At 38.9% G+C, this 24,844-nt stretch overlaps 1 protein-coding gene and 1 long non-coding RNA gene across 2 annotated transcripts; both read left to right on the forward strand.

Annotated features, from left to right (window-relative positions):
- The first annotated feature begins 3,221 nt into the window (after positions 1-3,221).
- Positions 3,222-4,989, forward strand: LOC133607232 (uncharacterized). The gene is made up of 3 exons (XR_009815395.2): positions 3,222-3,358; positions 4,625-4,705; positions 4,788-4,989. It is a non-coding gene; the product is annotated as an uncharacterized lncRNA (long non-coding RNA).
- Positions 4,990-6,937: 1,948 nt separating this feature from the next.
- Positions 6,938-20,566, forward strand: msantd2 (Myb/SANT DNA binding domain containing 2). The gene is made up of 4 exons (XM_061961712.2): positions 6,938-7,411; positions 14,166-14,421; positions 14,500-14,563; positions 18,329-20,566. Exons 1-4 carry the CDS (start codon positions 6,980-6,982, stop codon positions 19,206-19,208), a joined length of 1,632 nt encoding a protein of 543 aa, XP_061817696.1. The 5' UTR covers positions 6,938-6,979; the 3' UTR covers positions 19,209-20,566.
- The last annotated feature ends 4,278 nt before the right edge of the window (positions 20,567-24,844 follow it).

Below are 24,844 nucleotides of genomic sequence, written 5' to 3' on the forward strand. Positions count from 1 at the left end.
GGTATTTATTTAGTTATATATGCATTCTGGATCAAAGCATTTGACTTTAATTTACTTTCATTTTCATTGTATTTTCTATATAGCCAAAAAGTATCTTTCATATACAAAAGATCTATTTTGTTAAAGAAGCATGTTTTTCTTATTTACATAAAATGCCATTTCTCTTTCTGACACGTCCTTATTTTGACTTGGTGGACTAATTTGGACTATTATAAAACAAATAAAAGCAAAACTCCACCAAAATATGGTCTGCATTTATTTAAATATCATTTTATCTAACTTTTCTTTATTATACAGCCTGAATGTTAGCTTTGTGTTATTAGTATCAACATTTCAACTTTTTCTTGAATTGTGGCTGGTTTATTTTATTATTTTTTTTCGTTTTTTGTTTCATTAATGGATTTAGAATGTGACACAGACCAATAAAAAAAATGTCCTGAGGGCCACAAATGGGCTGAACTTTGGACACCATTAATCTAACTCAAATGTGCTGATTAAAAATGTAAATAAACAAAACCCTGATTCTAAAGCAGTGGTTGTTAACCTTGTTGGAGGTACTGAACCCCACCAGTTTCATATGCGCATTCACCGAACACTTCTTTAGTGAAAAATACAATTTTTTTTTTTTTCAAATTCAAGACAAAGTTAGATGTTTTTTTTACTGGTGCACAAAATGAACCGTGCATGAACATCACCTTGTTCAAAGAACAAAAGCAACACAGTGCATTAACTCACAACAAATTACACACCTGCAAATCAGATGGAAAAGTAGAGGGAACATTGTTTGGTGGTATCCGTAATACGCCGATAAGGAGAAGTTTTTATTTACACGATGAGTCGGGTGTGTCTTGACCTCCACGGTGGAAGCTCCGCCGAACCCCTGAGGCCGACTCACCGAACCCCTAGGGTTCGATCGAACCCAGGTTAAGAACCACTGTTCTAAAGGCACACTCAACTGATCTTAAAGACTTTAGTAACATTGATTGATTGATTGAGACTTTTATTAGTAGATTGCACAGTACAGTACATATTCCGTACAATTGACCACTAAATGGTAACACCCGAATAAGTTTTTCAACTTGTTTAAGTCGGGGTCCACGTTAATCAATTCATGGTACAAATATATACTATCAGTTACTATCAGTTAACATTAAAGCAGTAAACAAAAAGATCTACATAAACTATATAAAATGTGTTATAAAATAAGCAGCAAATCTACATAGGATATAAAAAATGTGTTATAAAATAAACAGCTATAGCTTTTGGCATCGATCCGATACCACGGAAACACAGGTACAGATACTTTTTATTTGACATTGTCAAGCTTATTGAATTAATGTTTGTGATTTTGTTCTTTAATTTCTTGATTATTGTTAAATATGATGGTAATCAAAACAAAACACAAGGAATATATTAGTACTGTCATGTCTGTGATCATGTTTTTGTTTGGCCATGTTCTGTTTGGGTTATGGACTCTTTTTAGTTCCTGTTTGTGCACTCGTGTTTGTTTTATTTCCATGACAACTTATTAGTTTCACCTGTTTCACGTCTTGGACTCGCGCACCTGTGTTAATCATGTCAATACTATTTAAGCCTGTCATTTTCAGTTGGTCGTCCTGGCGACATTGTCATTACCATGCTCTGTTTATTCGATAGTTTATGCTTCATGCCATGCCACGTAAGTTTTGTTTTTTTCACGTCACAGTAAGTGTAGTTTTGTTTCATGTCCATAGTTTCTGTCTAAGTGTTAGTTTTGTTTCATAGCCAAGTTTGTTCTCCACCTTGTGCGCGCCTTTTGTTTGTTCCTTTTTTATAGTTAAAATAAAACATGTATCTACCTTCATCCGATATCCAGTCCAGTTGCTTTGCATCTTGGGAATGCAATCCGCGCAGTAATTTGCGCCGTCAAAGTCCACGTCGTGACAAGTACAGATTATAATATTACAAGATAAGACAAAATAATTATTACAAATACAATACAAGAAAATGTGACATTATCAACAAAATAATACATGCATTCCTTTTTATTGCATACATTTGGATGAGGTGGCGACTTGTCCAGGGTGTACCCCGCCTTCCGCCCGATTGTAGCTGAGATAGGCTCCAGCGCCCCCCGCGACCCCAAAGGGAATAAGCGGTAGGAAATGGATTGATGGACATTTGTTTGAGCAAAATAAAGTCAACAGTGCAACATAACTAAAACAAGCAGGAAAATTACAGTTATCTTAGAATAGAATAGAATGGAATTTACTAAAAAAGATTTGAATAGATCTTTACTGTCCACTGGGGTGAACGTTTGTATGTAGCTCACACAGGAAACAGACTTCATTAAAATACAAGTATTTTCATGGAAAACACATTTAAAAAGACAATTTCTTTTTCAACTTTAAATCGTTTTTTTTCCCCAACTGACTTTTAAATCTTCATTAAAAACACATTTAATTTCGCTGGCGTTTAACACAAGCTGAACTGTTTTTTTGTTTGTTTGTTGTTATGTATGCCTTTTTACTACTTTTACAGATTTTCCTTTTTTTTAATATAATTTTATTGTTTGGTTCTTTAAAGCTGTGTATGTACAGCCTGCCTGTATTTATTGTTATTTATATTTTATTTTTTTACCTTTTTGTTTTTAATTTGTCCAACACTTCGGAGCAGATGTGGCTGTTTTTTTTTTTTTTTAATTGTGCTGTAAATAATTAAACTTTGACTTTAAACCAGTGGTGTGCACAGAGCGCCCCACCCCTAAAACAGCCTGTGACAAAATATGTTTTATAGGGGAACTGCACCTTTTTTAGAATGTCGCCTATCATTCACAATCATTATGAGAGACAAGAACACACGTCTTTTTTTTTTTAGGATTCGAAAGATGATTAAAAAAAAAATGTTTGCAAGATGCAGCTAATGAAAGTCACCATTAGATTTCAAAGCCTTTAACACAACTTCAAAACCTTCCAACATTTTATATACGCACTGCAAGTTTATGTTTATATACCGGTACATAAAATGCAGTAAGAGACCCATTCATAATAATATATAGTATGTTTGATATTTACCGTAATTTGGTGATTTTACGGCACTTCTATCTCGACGCATTTATTCCATTGCCCATAGTAATGCACTTACGACATGTGTGTTGTAATCATGACAGACTTGGTAACAGACAACAAAGACAACTATTTTTGGGCAAATGAGGATTCACAAACTCTTTTTTTTTTCACCTGGATATACGGACGATGAACTGCTCCTTATAGAGGCGAGCACGAAGAAGAGTGTGAAACGTTGGAGCAGGCGGAATCAGAGAGGCAGCAAATGTGGGACTTGGAGCCAAGCTATGCTGACATAAATGGAGTGCAATCAAGTGAGTCACTAGAATATTGATCATGATACATGCAGCACATCATAAGTGTTATTACAACTACTTACACTCTCGAGCCAGTACACACAAAACATGACATGTGGGCAAATATTTTTTCGGATACTGTAATATGATTGTTCATGTTTTTCAGTCAGTACAGATTGATGCCATATCGCATTGTGTTGTGCATTACAAACTCAAAAGCCATTCAGCTGCTGACACAAGAAGCTAGCGTACGGCTAATACCGTAGCATGATCGTTGCAAGGCGTTGTGTTAGTTTGTGCTGGAAAAGAGTTCCTCAGTGTTCGCTCTTATGATAACAATGTTGCTACAGCTTGTTTATTATACAGGTTACGAAAAATGAATGAAGTATTGTTGGGGGTTTTTGGATACTCCAATTAGCTGCATTGCAAGCCACTTAGAATGAGCTGATTATTACAAATTACAATGCAAAAAAAGACACATGTCTTCTTGTCTCTCAGAAGGATCGCAAACGATAGGCAAAATTCCCCCCAAAAAGTGCAAATCCCATTTAAAAATAAAACTACAAAAAAATTGTACAGAAGAGAAAACAGGTGTTTTGTAACAAGAACATGTTGCAATAATGATACTAACAACACACAAAGCTGCCATGTAGGCAGTTTTTTTTTTTTTTACTTTAAAACTGTCATTGCTCAAAAAATAATAAAACAAAACTTAGAATTGACGGATGAATCTGAAGCTGGTCTAGAGATTTAGGTGTTGAAAATTAAAATAATATATATTGATATTAGACTTATGTTTAACACTTGAGTGGGCCCTTTTGATCACCACGACCTTTAGTCAGATTTTTTTTAAACTGTCCCTATTCAAAAAAAATGATAATGAATCAAAAGTAATGTTGTTATGAATTGGTCACCTATTTAGGGCTCCAATTACTTCACATCAAATATTCTACTTTGAACATTTATGGGGAGAGGAATATTGCATATTTAGGTTTTTTTTTCCTGTTAAAAAAGAGGTTTTTGACAAAAAGGGCTAGATGGATCAGATTTTATCTAGGGGTGGATCAGAAGTTGATCTATGGATATTTAAGCATTGAAAGTAAAACTTAAACTATTATTTTATATGACTTATCTTTAACACTTTATTGACTGAACCTTTTAACCCCTCGGGACCTTTTAACAGTCATCAAATTGAGGGGAGCCCTAACGGTTACAATATATATAGCATTGGTTTTGAAAATGAAAAATATAAAAATTTGCCCCCTGCATGGTTTTATTTTTCAGTGGAAAAGGATTGAACACGTCAGTGCCTCACCTTGCCACCAGGGGGGTAAAAGGCTTAACCATGAAATGTTCAAAAACGAAGTAATAAAATAAAACAAGTTTTAATATTTTGCTTTCTATGTGATTTTGGTGTGGTTTACTGTATATTTTGATCATTTTCAAGGCCAGAATCGCGGAAATTCAGGCAGACAAGAAGTGAAGCAGACACAGGTGGTGCCTCCACGGCGCATGCGTGCGAGGTGGCGCATGCTTGTTGCCACAGCTAAAAGGCAGGCCATGAGACAGCAAGTACCTCTGCCTCAAGGTAGGGGGCAATATATTGTCAACTTGCAGTTCAACGCCTCTGCAGTACTCTGACTCGCCATACTGGGAGAAGTGGGGGCGCTCAAGCTAGCAGACATGTCTCTCCAGCGGAAGCCAGCCTTTTTTTTCTTCTTTTTTTTTTAAACTGTATTTATAACAAACATGCCATTTTTATTAGAATAAGCCAGCGTTTGCGGGTGTTTTTTGTCAGATGCAAAAATATTGTTTTATTGCTTGGAATTAAATTGAATTAAATGAATGTGTCTGCCAATATAGAGGATTATATATACTGTATCCAAGATTAAATACTTCTCTAAACCGGATTTTAAGACAAAATTAATGTGATCACACAAAGTAAGTTTTCATGGATTATAGCTATTGCTGCTTCAGATACAAATACAGAAAGGTAAGATACACTTGCAAAACTTGATTTCTTTTGTTAAAAGCAAATGGGACCAAAAAGTATTTAATAACAACATTATCAAATACTTTTTGGACCCATTTATCTTATCATAATATCATTATGATAACGTTTATATGAAAGCGAATTACTCCCTTCTTGTTTATGTTACTCTAATGTGCAACCTAAATCAACAATGATTAGAGCTGCACATATGAATTTAAGTTAAAAAAAAGAAGAAAAAAACTCCTTGGTGTACAGTTCACTGGGACACGTATATGTGTACAGCTCCACTAATGGACATTGGAGTGTTACTTTCAAAGGCAAAATTAAAGTATTGCTAGAAACATAATTTTATATGGGACTTTATTGTATTATATGTATAGTACATGTTCCAAAAAGAAAAAAAGCATAAAACACCACCAGAATTAGAGATATTACAAGTGATGAACATTACCCTATAAGATGAAGGCAATTGCATTTTATTGATATTTGAAATGTATTCAATGTTTATAAATGAATATTTAAATATACTAAATGTAAAACAGGGAATAAATATTCAAAATAAGATCATTAAATTAAATCTAGTTTGGTTACGCCATCATGAGCGCAACACACGGTTGTAAAAGTTTCAACTACAATTCTAAATAAGATGTCAAAGACAAACTGAAATCACATACACACAGCTTAAAGATTGATCAATACCTATTTAAATTTAGCAATACATAAATAAGACAGCACGGTGGGTTAGTGCGCCTGCCTCACAATACGAAGGTCCTGAGTAGTCCTGAGTTCAATCCCGGGCTCGGGATCTTTCTGTGTGGAGTTTGCATGTTCTCCCTGTGACTGCGTGGGTTCCCTCCGGGTACTCCGGCTTCCTCCCACCTCCAAAGACATGCACCTGGGGATAGGTTGATTGGCAACACTAAATTGGCCCTAGTGTGTGAATGTGAGTGTGAATGTTGTCTGTCTATCTGTGTTGGCCCTGTGATGAGGTGGCGACTTGTCCAGGGTGTACCCCGCCTTCCGCCCGATTGTAGCTGAGATAGGCTCCAGCGCCCCCTGCGACCCCGAAGGGAATAAGCAGTAGAAAATGGATGGATGGATGGATGGATGGATGGATGGATGGATGGATGGATGGAATAGATTTATCAAAATATAAAAGAAATATACCTGAACAGAACGCTCATGATGGTTGCACCAAAAAGTAACGCTATGAATCGCGTTTTTGGGGCATTTTTATGCTATTTCCAAGCATCTCCTTTTTTATTATCGTTGATTTTAAATGGTCAAACTAATGCATATTATATATGCATGCCCTAGTAAACAACAAAAAAAGTCATATTTATTTGGATTGTTACATTTTGAAGTACATTTGTGCAGGTGGGTGCGAATGTACCCATTACATATATACCCATCACTTAAACCTGCCAGTGTCAGATTGTTATTCATAGTGAACGATATGATATGAACGATACAACACAAATATATTTGTGAGTGGGGGAAGCTTAAAAAAAAAAGAATGGGAAAAATATCGATCTCATCATGCTTGTAGCGATCGGATACGGAAACTCTTTGGTATCAACAATATCGACGCTGGGATAGGACGCAAGTCCTACTTCCCGCCCACCAACCGGAGCGACATAGACAACATGGCGGCGTCCTGCAAAGCAGACCAATCGCCAGAACTGTCGACGCCGTTGAAGATACCGAAGACAGAGGCGCCTTCCCCCGAGTCGGAGGATTTGAGTGACAGTAACCAATACCACTCCGATCCCTCCACACCCAACCGCTTCTCGCCTTTGAACGTGGGCTGCGGGGCTGCCGGTCGGACAGCGGCCTCCTCCTCCTCCAACAACTACACGGCTTGCCGGGGGATGTCGTGGACGCCGTCCGAAACGAACGCCCTCATCGCGGTTTGGGGCAACGAACGGCTGACGGAGGCCAAAATGCAGCAGTTGGAGGTCGCGGGCACCATGTTCACCGGCAAGGCGCCCGGCCCTGCCATGTACGAGCGGGTGTCCAGAGCCTTGTCGGAGCTGGGCTACGAGAGGACGCCGTCTCAGTGCCGGGAGAGGATGAAGGTACGCACGTCAACGACCATCAGCGTCATACTATAAGGCAGTGTTTTTCAACCACTAGTGTGCCGCGAGATACAGTCTGGTGTGCCGTGGGAGATTATCTAATTACACCTATTTGGGTTAAAAATATTCTTTGCAAACCAGTAATTATAGTCTGCAAATGGTGTGTTGTTGTTGAGTGTCGATGCTGTCTAGAGCTCGGCAGAGTAACCGTGTAATACTCTTCCATATCAGTAGGTGGCAGCATTGATTGATTGATTGATTGAAACTTTTATTAGTAGATTGCACAGTACAGTTCATATTCCGTACAATTGACCACTAAATGGTAACACCCGAATAAGTTTTTAACTTGTTTAAGTCGGGGTCCTCGTGAATCAATTCATGGTATAAATATATACTTTCAGCATAATACAGTCATCACACAAGTTAATCATCAGAGTATATACCGTATTTTTCGGACTATAAGTCGCAGTTTTTTTCATAGTTTGGCCGGGGGTGCGACTTATACTCAGGAGCAACTTATGTGTGAAATTATTAACACATTACCGTAAAATATCAAATAATATTATTTAGCTCATTCACGTAAGAGACTAGACGTATAAGATGTCATCGGATTTAGCGATTAGGAGGGACAGATTGTTTGGTAAACGTATAGCATGTTCTATATGTTATAGTTATTTGAATGACTCTTACCATAATATGTTACGTTAACATACCAGGCACCTTCTCAGTTGGTTATTTATGCGTCATATAACGTACACTTATTCAGCCTGTTGTTCACTATTCTTTATTTATTTTAAATTGCCTTTCAAATGTCTATTCTTGGTGTTGGGTTTTATCAAATACATTTCCCCAAAAAATGCGACTTATACTCCAGTGCGACTTATATATGTTTTTTTCTTCTTTATTATGCATTCTCGGCAGGTGCGAATTATACTCCGAAAAATAAGGTACATTGGATTATTTACATTATTTACAATCTGGGGGGTGGGATGTGGAGGGGGGGGGATAGCAGGTAGCTAATTGCTTTGTAGATGTCGGAAACAGCGGGAGGCGTCGTGCAGGTAAAAAGGTGTCTAATGCTTAAACCAAAAATAAACAAAAGGTGAGTGCCCCTAAGAAAAGGCATTGAAGCTTAGGGAAGGCTATGCAAAACAAAACTAAAACTGAACTGGCTACAAAGTAAACAAAAACAGAATGCTGGACGACAGCAAAGACTTACTGTAGAGCAACGACGGCGTCCACAATGTGCATCCAAACATGACATGACAATCAACAATGTACCCGCAAGGAGGTTTCAAAAAACAACTGAAATATTCTTGATTGCTAAAACAAAGTAGATGCGGGAATTATCGCTCAAAGGAAGACATGAAACTGCTACAGGAAAATACAAAAAAAAGAGGAAAAAAGCCACCAAAATAGAGCGCAAGACAAGAACTAAAACGCTATGCACAGGAAAACAGCAAAGCACTCAAAATAAGTCATGATGTGATGTGACAGTACACCTACTTTGAGACAAGAGCGATAGTGATGCATGGTCGGTTATGGTTTAAAGTCATATCCAACAATTGGCGACAACTTTTTACTGTCAACTGAGTTTAGTTTTTTAATGATTTCTGCTGGTGGTGTGCCTCTGGATTTTTTCAACGCAAAAAATGTGCATTGGCTCAAAAAAGGTTAAAAATACTGCGATAAGGAATACGACAACCAGTTGATCTTTAACATACACGTTGAATGATGGCAGTTGCACAAAGGACATATATTTACACAGGCCTGCCATGATGGCACCAAATTATTTGTAGGAGGGTAGAGTAGCCATACAATGTGCTCAAGTACTGTTTATTCCTGTTCTATGAACTTTTTTCACCAAGTACCACCTCAGAGAAAACTTAGCTCTCCAAGTACCACCATAATGACCAAAATCAAAATGCAGTTGCGTAGTAGGCTTAAGCATTCATTAAAAGTATACATTATTTATTTATTATTGATAGTTTTGGCCACTGTAGCCTTACACACAATTTAAACAATAATACTGTGTTTTGAATATAGGAAAACAAAAACAGTACTGTACTTCAATCGAGTGATTCTTTGGCATACCACTTGATATATCCTGTGTATCACAGTTTGAGAATATTTGCTTTAGTGAAATATGACTCAAGTAAAAAATAATTTCACGAGTTCAGAAAAATAATTACTTAAGCACTGACTACTAACTGGTAAGTAGCTTCTATAGGACTGGGCCATATATCGAGTTTGTAAGATATATCGATATATTTTTAAACAAGATATGAATTAAAAAAATATCGATATAATTAATTTCACGTTAAAATTACCAAACGCCGCTTATTTGTTGCGTTCCTTGTTCTCCCCCCCGCTCCCCTCCATGGGCTACTAAACCCCTCCCCTTCATCCTTCCAAGACGTGCTTGCACGTATAAGAATATCCATGATTGGTTGGTTGTTTACTATGATGGGTCACAATTGGTTAGGGACAGGCCAATCAGAAGCAAGATAGGGCAGGTCATCGAACCAGGAAGGGAAATCACAAAGTGCCTGCCTGCAAATTAATTTTTTTATCTGAGTTTGATACCTTTTGTATTATTTGCACAGCTATGTTATTTATTTTACGTACAAATAATATTTTTGTATTTTATTTATGTTATGTATGTAGCTGAGATAGGCTCCAGCGCCCCCCGCGACCCCGAAGGGAATAAGCGGTAGAAAATGGATGGATGGAATTATGTACTACTTAAACAGTTTCTTTTCTGTGCTGTTAATACCCATCTTGACTAAATGGGTTAATAAAAATGCCACCCACCTCAATTTCATTGAATATCGCTCAAAAGTAAATCTCTTTACATGTATACTTTCACCGAAAAATATATCGAGATATATATCGAATATTGAGTTTAAGTAAAAATATATCGCGATATCCTTTTTCGTCCATATCGCCCACCCCTAAGCTTCTAATTTATTTAGTACAAGGGTGTCCATAGTGCATCCCAGGGTTCCTTTTGGTTGGCAGCATGCTTTTTTTATAGGTTCTCGTAGGGCTGGGCGATATGGCTGAAAACTATATCACGGTATGTTTTTAATATTGATCGATAATTATTTATCCTTTTTTTTTTATACTTATTTAAGCCCGCCAATGTGTCCAGTTGTGTCCTGCAGAAATACGGATAAAGCGACCAAATTGTCATGAATTAACTGCCATGTCAGTCTGACCCGAAAGTGGAGCTTAGCAGACCCATTGTCGGGTAAAGTGAAGGGTGTTACCCCAGACGAAAACATCGGTCATGGAGGGAACGTCTCCCCTGCGCTCCTCGACTACGGTCTGGGACCGGGAGCCGAACAGCAGGAAAGGTGTACTTGAGACTGTTATGTGATTGGCTGTTAGCGTGTCCCTGCCATTGCTCAGTGACACTACCTGTTTCCTGTATTTCCAAAGCGCGAGTGGCTTCATGAAAAAAAACTTTCTTCATAATTTCTGGTTCATTCTGACCAAAAAATATAAATATGTATCCAATATTTTTTCGACCGCATTTTATATTGATATTGATTGTGTCTATCGTGATATATATTGGTATTGTATTGTTGGCCCAGCCATAAGTTCTCAACATGTTCTGATGAATAAACTAATTCATTAATGAGGTATATTCCATTTAACACTAACAATTATTTGCTTTGTCACTTATACCAAATTATATTAAAATCAAATAGCTTAGCATATTCTGATGTACAAAACCAGTGAAGTTGGTGTGTAAATAAGAACAGAATACAATGATTTGCAAATCCTATTCAACCTATATTCAATTGAATACACTGTGAAGACAAGATACTTAACGTTGGAACTGGTAAACTTTGTTATTTTTTGCAAATATTAGCTCACTTGGAATTTAATGCCTGCAACATGTTTCAAAAAAGTTGGCACAAGTGGCAAAAAAGACTGAGAAAGTTGAGGAATGCTCATCAAACACTTATTTGGAACATCCCACAGGTGAACAGGCTAATTGGGAACAGGTGGGTGCCATGATTGTGTATAAAAGCATCTTCCATGAAATGCTCAGTCATTCGCAAACAAGGATGGGGTGAGTGTTACCACTTTGTGAACAAATTGTCGAACAGTTTAGGAACATTTTTCAACGAGCTATTGCAAGGAATTTAGGGATTTCACCATCTACTGTTTGTAATATCATCAAAAGGTTCACATAATCTGGAGAAATCACTGCATGTAAGCAATGATATTACAGACCTTTGATCCCTCAGGCGGTACTGCATCAAAAAGCGACATCCGTGTGTAAAGTATATCACCACATGGGCTCAGGAACACTTCAGAAAACCACTATCAGTTGCTCTACTTACCGTATTTTCCGCACCATAAGCCGCCCTGGGTTATAAGCCGCGCCTTCAATGAACGGCATATTTCAAAACTTTGTCCACCTATAAGCCGCCCCGTGTTATAAGCCGCATCTAACTGCGCTAAAGGAATGTCAAAAAAACAGTCAGATAGGTCAGTCAAACTTTAATAATATATTAAAAACCAGCGTGATGTGGGCGCGCATGGAGTCGTATATCAACATGGACGGAGCTGCGTGAAAAAAGCCACCCGGCCTCTTCGCGTAAACTTCCCTTAACCACTCGCTCATCTTTTCTTCATCCATCCATCCCTTCGAGTTAGCTTTTATGATGACGCCGGCTGGAAAGGTCTCTTTTGGCAAGGTCTTCCTTTTGAATATCACCATGGGTGGAAGTTTCTGGCCATTAGCATGGCAAGCTAGAACCACAGTGAAGGATGACTTCTCATTCCCTGTGGTGCGAATATTCACCGTACGTGCTCCCGTTGTATCCACAGTGCGGTTCACAGGAATATCAAAAGTCAGTGGAACCTCGTCCATGTTGATAATGTTCTCTGGCCGGATCTTTTTTTCAGCTATCTTGTTTTTACAATATGCACGGAAAGTAGCCAGCTTTTCTTGAAAGTCTTTAGGCAGTTGCTGTGAAATAGTAGTCCGTGTGCGGATGGAGAGATTGCGTCTTTTCATGAACCGGAAACCTGTCGCTTAGTAGGAGCCATTTTGTGGTCTTTACAGATGTAAACACACAAAGGAAATGAAACGTAATATCCGCGCGCTTCTTCTTCTTCTATGGGGGCGGGTGGTTGCTTACAGTAGAAGAAGAAGCGCTTCCTGTTCTATGGGGGCGGGTGCTTACCTTGGCGGTTGCTTGCGTAGAAGAAGAAGCACTTCCTCTTCTACGGGGAAAAAAGATGGCGGTTGTTTACCGTAGTTGCGAGACCGAAACTTTATGAAAATGAATCTTAATATTAATCCATATATAAAGCGCACCGGATTATAAGCCGCACTGTCAGCTTTTGAGTAAATTTGTGGTTTTTAGGTGCGGCTAATAGTGCGGAAAATACGGTAGTCGCTATATCTGTAAGTGCAAGTTAAAACTCTGTTATGCAAAGCAAAAGCTATTTATCAACAACACCCAGAAATGCTGATGCTGATGAGCCCAAACTCATCTAAGATGAATTGATGCAAAGTGAAAAGTGTTCTGTGGTCTGACAAGTCCACATTTCAAATTGTTTTTGGAAACTGTGGACATCGTGTCCTCCGGACCAAAGAGGAAAAGAACCATCCGGATTGTTTTAGGTGCAAAGTTTAAAAGGCAGCATCTGTGATGGTATGGGGGTGTATTAGTGCCCAAGGCATGGGTAACTTACACATCTGTAAAGGCACCATTAATGCTGAAAGGGACATACAGGTTTTGGAGCAACATATGTTGCCATCCAAGCAACATTATGATGGACGCCCCTGCTTATTTCAGCAAGACAATGCCAAGCCATGTGTTACAACAGTGTGGCTTCATAGTAAAAGAGTGTGGGTACTAGACTGGCCTGCCTGTAGTCCAGACCTATCTCCCATTGAAAATGTGTGGCGCATTATGAAGCGTCAAATACCACAATGGAGACCCCCGGACTGTTGAACTAAAGTTGTATATCGAGCAAGAATGGGAAAGAATTCCACCTGAAAAGCTTCAAAAATGCGTCTCCTCAGTTCCCAAACATTTACTGAGTGTTGTTAAAAGGAAAGGCCATGTAACACAATGGTAAAAATGCCTCTGTGTCAACTTTTTTGCAATGTGTTGCTGCCATTAAGTTCTACGTTAGTGGTTGTTTGGGGAAAAAAATTACGTTTCTCAGTTCGAACATTAAATATTTTGTCTTTGCAGTGTATTCAATTGAATATAAGTTGAAAAGGATTTGCAAATCATTGTATTCTGTTTTTATTTACAAATTACACAACGTGCCAACTTAACTGGTTTTGGGTTTTGTACATGGAAACACACATTTCTGTCTCTACAGGTTCATGTTTACAATTTCTTATCTGCTCTCTATTGTGTGCAGAGGAGCGATTGCAATACATCCATCCATCCATTTTCTACCGCTTGTCCCTCTCAGGGTTGCAGTCAGCTACATTAGTGCATGTTTATGCACTAATCCACATTTACATTTAAAAAACTTTCTTAAAAGTCAAAATCAAGATGTGTCATTTAATTCCATAAGCGATACAGAAGGCCGAGGATGAATTTGTAGTGTGCAACATTAGAAAAGGCTTGATCAATAAAAAACGTACATGCAAAAGCTGTCCATTCAAAATGCAGTTGTAGAGGAGGGCGAACATTGCAGTTAGATAGGCTGTGCACGTGTTTGTGCTGTACTTACTGTTGGATATCTTTCTTCTCTTGTCACACAGACACTAAGGCGCTGCTACAGCCGCGTGAAAGAGCATGGCATCGGCAAGAGGAAGAGCAGCTACACTATAGAGCAGCTGGAGAAGGTATTTGGTCAGGGAGGCTGGGACCCCCAGACTTGTGCCCCAGTCCTGATCAACAGTAGTGGACTGTACCAGGACATGGAGTCTGATAGTAGCACCGTAGAAGATTACTCCCAAGAGGATTGGTGCAACCAAGTGCTGGACTCTGCATTCCAGGAGGTAGACATGAACAGTGGTGAGTTTTTGGTGAGATTGTGACAAAAAAAGCAGGTAACTGTGGACTAAAACTCTCATTTTTCTTTGTTCTGTCTAGAAAAAATACAGGTGCCAAAAAACAAAGCTCTTCGGATTCAAGCTGAGCTGTCAGCGCAAACCCAGTAAGTCAAAATTGGCACAGTTTGCAAGTTGTGAATCACCAAATCATACTATTTTAAACACGGTGAACTGCTTTCGGCGGATCGCAATCTAATTACCGTATTTTCCGCACTATAAGGTGCACCGGATTATAAGGCGCACCTTTAATGAATGGCCTATTTTTAAACTTTGTTCATATATAAGGCGCACCACATTATCAGGCGCATAGAATAGACGCTACAGTAGAGGCTGGGGTTACGTTATGCATCCATTAATTGGAGCTGCGCTAAAGGGAATGTCAACAAAACAGTCAGCTAGGTCAGTCAAACTTTATTAATAGATTACAAACCAGCGTTCAGACAACTCCGTTCACTCCCAAAATGAATAAACTGCTGTTTTATTATTTTGCCATAGGTCAGGGGTCGGCAACCCGAGGCTCCGGAGCCGCATGCGGCTCTTTGATCACTCTGATGCGGCTCAGCTGCATACTTGCCGACCCCCCCGATTTTCCCGGGAGACTTCCGGATTTCAGTGCCTCTCGCAGAAAACTCCCGGGATTAATATTCTCCGATTTTCACCCTTACAATAATAATAAGGGCGTGCCATAATGGTGCAGCATTTAGCGCCCTCCACAATCTGTATAAACAGCGTGCCAGCCCAGCCTCTTGTTATATGCATCTTCTGCTTGCACACGTGAGTGACAGCAATGCATACTTGGTCAACAGCCACACAGGTTACACTGACGGTGGCCATATAAAACAACTTTAACACTCTTACTAATAATGCGCCACACTTTGAACCAAAACTAAACAAGAATGACAAACACATTTCGGGAGAACATCTGCACCTTAACACAACAGAACAAATACCCAGAATCCCATGCAGCCCTGACTCTTCCGGGCTACATTATACACCCCTGCTACCACCAAACCCCGCCCCCACCCCAACCCTGCTCCCTCACACATCAACCCCCCCCCCCACCCCACCCGAAACCCCCCCCCCCCCCCCCCCCCCACCCCCTCTGTGCGTCAGTTGAGGTGGTGGGGGTGGATTGATAGCGGGGGTGTATAATGTAGCCCGGAAGAGTTAGGGCTGCATGGGATTCTGGGTATTTGTTCTGTTGTGTTTATGTTGTGTTACGGTGCAGATGTTCTCCCGAAATGTGTTTGTCATTCTTGTTTGGTGTGGGTTCACAGTGTGGCGCATTATTAGTAAGAGTGTTAAAGTTTTTTATACCGCCACCGTCAGTGTAACCTGTGTGGTTGTTGACCAAGTATGCCTTGCTGTCACTTACTGAGCAAGCAGAAGCCCCATACAATGTGTGGATGGGCCGGCACGCTAGATGTAGTGGGTGCTAAATGCTGTACCATCACGGCATGTCCGAGAGAACAGTTGCCCTGAAACTCGTAGTCTGCCGGAAAAATCGGGAGGGTTGACAAGTATGACGCTGTCAAGCGGCATTCGTATAAAACCCGCGGGCCGCTCTAACATTCAATTTTCATATTAAGGTGTGGGCCGCGTGTCTGAGACCCTTGGTTTATACATAGCACAAAGAAAGAAAAAAACTTTGTATGCAGTGTTATTTCATTTTAAATTTCAAAAGATTTTTGTGGCTCCCATTGTTTTCTTTAATTTGTGAAACTGGTCAAAATGGCTCTTTGACTGGTAAAGGTTGCCGACCCCTGCGATAGGTAAAGCCAGTGACGTGGTGTTTCGTTTATCTTTTAACAACAGCAAGGTATAACATGTAGTGCAACATTTATATCACATAGTGGAGTGGAACATTTCCTCGATTCAATAAACACGTAAAAAACAGTCTGTTACTGTTACGGTAAATCAAATGTTAGTGCAATCACAATATAGTAACACTCGAAATAGTGCAAAGCAATAACAATATATCAATAACTCAACGTTGCTCAAACGTTAATGTCACACAACACAACACACAAAATAAACATGTAAAGCTCACTTTATTAAGTTATTCCTCATCCACGAATCCCTCGAATTATTCTTCTTCAGTGTCCGAATTAAACAGTTGCCCGGCTCCGTCTCGTCGAAGTCGTCATTATTCGAGTCAGTGTCGCTGCTGTTGTCTAGCAGTTCAGTGACAATTCCTGCCTTCCTCATATATCCCAGCATGCACCGCACGCTTCTTCTTCTACGGAGGAAAATGAAGTCGGTCGCTGCTTACCGTAGTTGCGAGACCTGTTGTGGCTCGATATTGGTCCATATATAAGGCGCACCGGATTATAAAGCGCACTGTCAGCTTTTGAGAAAATTGGAGGTTTTTAGGTGCGCCTTATAGTGCGGAAAATACGGTACATACATACATGCACAAGCGCAACACAGTCGATTGTGATGTCATCACTCCTCCACAGTTACATTTCAAAAACTTTATTAAAAGTCAAAATCAAGGTGTCATTTAATTCTGTAAGAGATACAGAAAATTGTAAACGTGACCATGCAGAGATACAATTGACATACTGTCATGTTAATAAGATTATTATTATTATTTGACAGGGGTGTCCCAATAGATCTTTTTCACATCCGATAGAATACCATTAATGGAGCATTTAGCACTGGCCGATACGGATATGGACTCAGTACAATATCAGCATGAATCATCATACTTTTAATAGTTTGTAGTGTGCAATATTAGAAAAGGCTTGCTCAATGAAATGACTAAACCAAAGAACAATTGTAGATATGAAAAACGCTAACCTATTTATTATTGATCGTCTGTAATGGTCCTATGCTGTCTTTAAGTTGAAATGGAGTGGCAATTGGTTTTTGGACACCTAGTCACTACAGTAGTTCATCAAAATAAATTAAGATCATAATGCAGTAAGTTGAATTATGCGGATGCTTTTACGTTTGTCCTTTGGAGACTGAAAAATACCACCAATCGTTATATACTATATTTAAGGTGAAGTTAAGTTGCCATGAACAAACTACTCTGCATTTAACATTAGTGACACAAATACTAACATGGAAGATATAGCATGTTAACATGAATAACACCAGCTAGCTAACATGACGTGAACAATAGAAGCACGGTCATAATGTCATATTTTACTTTAACACTGGAATACAGTTACAATTGGCAGCAAACTAAACAAAAGTCATCAAATGAACACTTCAACAACTCAAACACCCATTGACAACTTGTAAAAAAAAAAAAAAAAAAGAGTGTTTACAACATGTTAAGATTCAATTTTAAGCTCCTGCCTAATTTTATTTATTTTTAAAATCTTACTTTTTATCAATTATTTGTTTTGTGATCTTTTCAGCCACTTACTGATTGCATTTATTTGCGTTTTTTGTTCAGTTTTGTTTTTTTTACAAATAAAGTTTTAATGCTACAGTAGATTGCATTAAGAACTGTACCTTATCATTTATTTACAAATAGTTCAAGTATTTTAAGTTATCTTAAATGCATGGACTCCACTTTCATCATGTTCTACTATATTGTTTAAAAATGGATTGTTGAGCTGACAAGTATTTTTTTTCTTCTTGTAAATAAAGACCTTTTAAAATGACACATTTTAGAAAACCTTAATATTTTTGGCTTAAGTTTTCATACAAAAGCTGTCCATTCAAAATGCCGGCCCATGCCTAGTACCGTTACGCCTCTTTGTGGGATCTTTTGTTTTGGACCTCGATTCCATGGGATTATTTGCGGGCAAACAAACGTTTGTTCCACACGTTTTGGTCTTAGGCAAATACAACCTGGTAATGAAAGAAAACAAGCAAGTCATTAATGTGATGTTTCTTTTCCTTCTTTGCAGAAAAATGGAATTTATGCAGACGTTGATTCGTATCCTAGATTCAGTGGACCTGAAATGGGAGCATTTTCAGTCTTGGACTGAGTTTTCTCGGCTGCACCTCTCTAACAAGCTGGCCATTTTTGGCATTGGCTATAACACTCGCTGGCGAGAGGACGTCCGTTATCATTATGCGGAGATAAGCTCGCAGGTGCCACTGGGAAAGAGGCTTCGAGAATACTTCAACCCTGAGAAGCCTGAGGGCAAAATTATTATGAACAAAGTTCAAAAGATGAACTGGAAAAATGTCTACTACAAGTACTTGGACATTACCATCAGCGAGGCACGTTGCCTAGAGCTTCATATGGATGTAGACTGGATCCCTGTGGCTCTGTCCAGGGAAGCAGTGTGTAGCATGCGGACATACCATTACCTCCTACCTGGGGACATCCCAAAGGCATATGGACTATACGCTATTGGTTTTGAGGAGGCATCATCTGACCAGGATGATACTAAAAACTGTATCTTACCTCAGTGTGACTCTGAGAATTGGGCAGAAGGAGGAGCGGGGGATTGTGAGAGCACTAGAACCAAAGTCACTTACTGCTACCTTGGCATAGCTGAAGATAGGAACATACAACAGTGTGTCCTCCAACATTTTCAGGGTTCAAGCAAGCACTACGTCCAAGGTGAGCCCTCCTCTGTGACTTGCTTCCTTCAAGAGAACCGCCAAGACGGCGTCACAGATGACTCAATGAAAGACGAAGACCCGATTCGTTGTTTGGCCATTTACATAAAATTCATAGAAGTGGATTTGGACTTCTTGTCTGCAGGGTCGCTGGTGGAGTGCCTAGAAACTGCTATTGGTTATTCTTTAAAGTACAACAACAAGGAAGCATTTTAATTGTCTCACAGGTTGTGAAACACTTACTTTGTGCCCAAAGGTTTTGGCAATGACTCAAATTTGGTGTTTCAGTAACATTGCCACTTTAGCTGTTAAACCATAGGCACATATGACACAAAGAAATGGACCGCACTTCATAGTGCAACTTTCTTCGTTGTTTGGAGGCTGGTTTTACCTTAGGAATTCACATTACTATGCGCCTAAGTTCTTACAATTAGCCACAAAGTCAGCAAATTATTCTTATAAAATTATGTTATAATTGCCAAATACAATCAAAAGTATTTTTTCAGTTTTACCAAAAACTGTAATAGCACGAGCTCTGGTTTGGACTGTAAACCGGTCGGTACAATTCCATTAAACGCAAGACTGGGACATCATCTCCATTCGCCCTCGCCAAATCTAATATGGCGCGGACATCAACATACTGTATATATGTCGATGGCTTCAACCCCTGCTGTTTATTTTCATGACTAAGTGGGTGGTTTTATGCCGACCCCTAATTGCGTGTACGTCATTGAAAAGTTTAGTTAGTTGAGATTGGTCCGATATAAATCATTTGAAGGTACAATCATAAGTGCAGGCTCTGTGAGCACTAATGTTAGACCGGTTGCAAACATTAACATGATTGTTACTCAAAGTACAGTTGTCCCTCATTTATCGCAGTTAATTGGTACCAGATATGACAGTGGAAAACGAATTTCAGCGAAGTAGAATTATTATTAATAAATCAAATATTTGCTACTTGGAGCATAACAAAACTGTTTGCGACCTTCTAAATATGTTTTTTAACATAATTACAGCCCTCTAAACATTAAATAACACCTTTACTATAATTTAACCCAATATAGTTTGTACTGAATTTAGCCTTGAGTTTGTACAGTACTTAACTATAGCGTCATTGCTATAGTTGTCACCCGGCCACGACGTGGAAATACTACTTCTTATCCTGGGTAATACTTCTAAGTTAGAACTGGGCCTCCATGTGCTGAAACCATGGGCCTAAATTCTTCTGCAAAAACTTTGCCAACTTGACAGACGCAGCTGCGATCTTTAGCTGTGATCTTAGTAATTCGTGTCTGCGTTCAAGCCAAAGCTCTGTTATTGATGTCGAAGATGAAGTGCATCAAGAGTTCATCACTACTTTGGTTGAACATCTGCTGACCTCACATAGTGGTCTTGTTAGCTCGAAGTGACGCGCCGACTCTGATGCTATGTCCAGCTGTTGTCGTTTGACATCGCTGGCATCAAAGTCTCACCAATGTGGAGATGTAGTTGATGAGTCAGGAGTTGGGGGGAGAAAAAGTCCATCAAAAAGTTGTTCCGCCAAAAGTTTGTCAACTTTAGATTGTTGCGATGAAGATACAGTAGCACCAACATGAGGAGCCGTGTTGTCGCTAGCATTGTCACCCTTAACTCGGAAACGGAAGTCCCGCTTGGTGAATAGCTTAATTAATCGCCACAACATATTTAGGCCAAAAACATGTGGAATATGTTATAAAATCTGCAACATTAATGAAGCGAAATGTAGTGTCCCAACTGTACTCCAAAAGCAAATCAACGTCCGACAGACAAGGTTCAATTACATTGACAATGGTCTTGTGAATATATAACCCACGTAGAGCCTTACTTACATTCATAAAGACAGATTGACCACTGCTGCACATTTCCATCATTTGTCAGAAACACACATTTTCCACATATAAAGAATTCAAAGATTCTTCATTGTTCAATTTGTCTCTACATGCAAGACATACGGAAGACTCGAGCTACGTTTCTCTCTCACCCTGTACTCCGGAGCTAATTTCCAAGCTCGGGGAGAGAGTAGCCATTGATTGATTTGATTGAAAGTTTTATTAGTAGATTGCACAGTACAGTACATATTCCGTACAATTGACAACTAAATGTTAACACCCCAATACGTTTTTCAACTTGTTAAAGTCGGGGTCCACGTTAATCAATTCAGTCCACACCCACCGCCAAACAGTTTGTCATTTCCAAGACCAGAAAAGGAAAAATGACATTTTAAAGAGACATCATATTGTCTTTATAAAACAAACATACACACAATTCAAGTCCAGATAGGGAACAAAATGGTGTTTACTGACTTTTTCTTCAATGAAGTCCCCAAGAATGACAACAGTCCTTAGTGATCTGTGACCTTCCATCCATCCATCCATTTTCTACCGCGTGTCCCTTTTTGGGGTCGCTGGAGCCTATCTCAGCTGCATTCGGGCGGTAGGCAGGGTACAGCCTGGACAAGTCGCCAACACAGATAGACAGACAACATTCACACTCACATTCACACACTAGGGCCAATTTAGTGTTGCCAATCAACCTATCCCCAGGTGCATGTCTTTGGAGGTGACAGGAAGCCTTCCATCCATCCATCCATTTTCTACCGCTTGTCCCTTTTGGGGTTGTGGGGGGTGCTGGAGCCCATCTCAGCTACATTCGGGCAGAAGGCGGGGTACACCCTGGACAGGTCGCCACCTCATCGCAGGGCCAACACAGATAGACAGACAACATTCACATTCACACACTAGGGCCAATTTAGTGTTGCCAATCAACCTATCCCCAGGTGCATGTCTTTGGAGGTGAGAGGAAGCCTTATTGATTGTCAATTCAATTAGCTTGGATGCATTAGCCACATCATGCTACCTATAAAACTCTGAACTTCGACCCAATAGACAACTGTTTACCCCCTCTGCCATTAACTCCTTTGTAGTACCAACCCCTATGCTAACGTACATAGCTCGAGCCAATTGCATCTAATCTTAATGATGATTTATAAAGTGAATGACCAATATATAAGTCAAATTTGAAAGGGGATTAGGTAAGGGGTTGCACAATACAAAAGATATGCGATATAAATTAGATACATTTGGCTTTCATTAGATTTGAAAACTATCATCATATCGTGATAAAGCATGTTGTTGACACAATTTAGATGTGTCCCGCAGGTTTGACAGTGACAAGTGAACAAAGGCGTCCTCAACGCGACATGGTGTCCTTGCTACCGAGCACAGTACGAAATTGTTTCTTAAATCTCTAATACTCTCATCCATGGTGGCAAATAACCTTTGTTTCTTCCAAGTGTCTCTCTGAAGGACAAGGAATAGCTGAGCATGCCACACTACACACCAGAGTAGGTCACAGAAAAGCACAGCAAACCGCTTAGTGCTCTTGTAAGTAAACACCGAAATATTGACCGTAACGATACCAAGTTTAGTATCAGTATATAGTTGATACTACAGTGATTAGATCCAATTTTTTTATTATCACAAAGTTGTTTGTGTTATTTGGGGAAAAAGACAATGGTTCTTGATTTTATTTGGTTGTTTTACATTATTGACTTACATGATCAATTTTGTATGTAATAAAAGGGCATAAAGGAAACTATTTAAAATGTAGTTGATACTGTTACATCGCCATCCTGTCTTTTGTCTAATTATAATTGTGATCAAAAATTAAATCATTCAACCATGTTGAACATTTTAAGTGTTAGTATTGGTTTGACCAATACTGCATCTGTAACTACTTAAAACTGGATACAGTGTATACCCACTTTTGTAGTACTACCCAAAACTAATAAGTATCCCAACAACAGCACATTAAGTGTTTGTTACATTATAACAGAAGTGTTGATAGAACAATGTTACAAGAGAAAGTAGTTGACAGTAAATTAGCAATTAGATTGATAATAGTTTAAAAATCAACAACTGTAAAATACACAAGATGTTATCGCATATGTCAGCATTTAGGAGCCTTTATAACCCCGTTTTGAAATGGTTCTAATACTATTGCTATATTATATATTGTGATTTATATCGTTATTGCAGAGGCTGCAATGTTTCATGATATGGATTTTGAAGTTACATCGCCCATCCTTAATCCCATTTTGATTTCCAGTCCCTGTTTCACAAATCACGACATTAGAAGGCTTGAACTTGTTTCAGTTTTATGCGAAAAAAACAGCATTCTCTAAGTTGATTGTAAAATACTTAATTGTGCAATATTTACCCTCCTGATCTTCTGTAGTTGACTCATATTTTTGGGGAATTGAAGAAACACTAACTTTGAGTCCATTGCCAAACTTTTTTCGTAATTAGTCCTGCTTCCGCTCACGTTAAAATTGATTTGTTATTACTGTCGCTCTTAACACACAATCTATAATGATGCACAATATAGCTACATTTGTTGTCGATAAAAACAAAGTGTTAAGTTATTTAATGTGTAACGAATGTCAATCAAATGTGCACTACTTCAATGTCTGCTGCTTGTGGTGTGAATGTGTGTGTTTGGGTGGTGACTTCAGACTATGTGTCTACCTCAGTGAGCAAGGCAACAAAGGGACCATAACAGATATCAACAATATTTTAGAACTGCCTCTAACTTGACTGATGGACTGTCATGAAAAGTGCATAGGAGTTGTTGCTTTCTGGGGTTGAATTCAATGTACATGTATACTGTAAGTCATTTTCAATTAGACACACTTGCACAAACGTTTTATTTAATTGATTTAAATTTTTTTGATAATTAAGAATTTCTTTACCTCTGAGGAACTGTTGATTAATCGGATTTTTTAAGCCTACTTTCTTGGCAATCAATCAAAGTTTACTTATATAGCCCTAAATCACGAATGTCTCAAAGGGCTGCACAAGCCACAACGACATCCTCGGCTCAGATCTCACATCAGGGCAAGAAAAAACTCAACCCAATGGGATGACAATGAATAACCTTGTGGTCTGAACCTCTGCTCTGATGGCCTCTTGCTGATAGGAGTTCAGAACATTCAGAAACAACATGAAATCAATTCATTGTTGGATTTTCCTATAGTTGATCACGGAAAGCAGTGGTTGCCAACCTTTCTTAAGACCACAGACCACATAATGGACGGTAATCTATTTCTATTTATGTATTTATTATGTTTAGTCGACATTACCATTGAGGACAGTCCTGCAAAGTTAAATTTTAAACCAAAATGACCAAACCCAACAAAGAATGTCAAATTGTTTAAGTTTAATTTTTACAACAGTCAGCAGTGATCCCAAGAGCTCAACTTTGACCCTGGAGTAAAATAAATATATTTTTCAAATGACCGTCCTTTTCTTTTCAAAATTCATATGCATATATGTAAAAATGCAACATGTGTCTAGTTTGTTTAATCATTGTTATATACAATATACCTGATGTATACATACTGTGTGCGTGTGTCTGTATATATGTATAGTATACACAATATATGAACACACAGTACGTCGCATTGAAATAAAGAAATTAAACAATATGAAGCATACCAGATTTTGAAAAGGTGCAATGTTTATCTGTTTTGCCATACAGTACAGTACATTAAATGTCTGCGGTGTTCAATTCCCTTGGTTCACGCCTTGTTTTATTTTGTAATCGTCACAAATTTAATAAAAAATAATAAACAGAGACCTGACTTTGTTTCGCGTTTTTAGCCAACAATATCTACGCTGTGCTGCTCCTACGATGATAGATGTCACAGGAGTTAGTGAGGAATAGGGTCTTTGTTAGGGAACCTACAACCATCATGTTGAGTATTTGGGGTCGTAGGTTACTCGAATGACCAGCGGGCGGCAGTAGAGAGCCATAAAAATATGTACAGTAACTGC

Source organism: Nerophis lumbriciformis, linkage group LG09, assembly GCF_033978685.3.
Source record: "Nerophis lumbriciformis linkage group LG09, RoL_Nlum_v2.1, whole genome shotgun sequence".
Classification (NCBI taxonomy): domain Eukaryota; kingdom Metazoa; phylum Chordata; class Actinopteri; order Syngnathiformes; family Syngnathidae; genus Nerophis; species Nerophis lumbriciformis.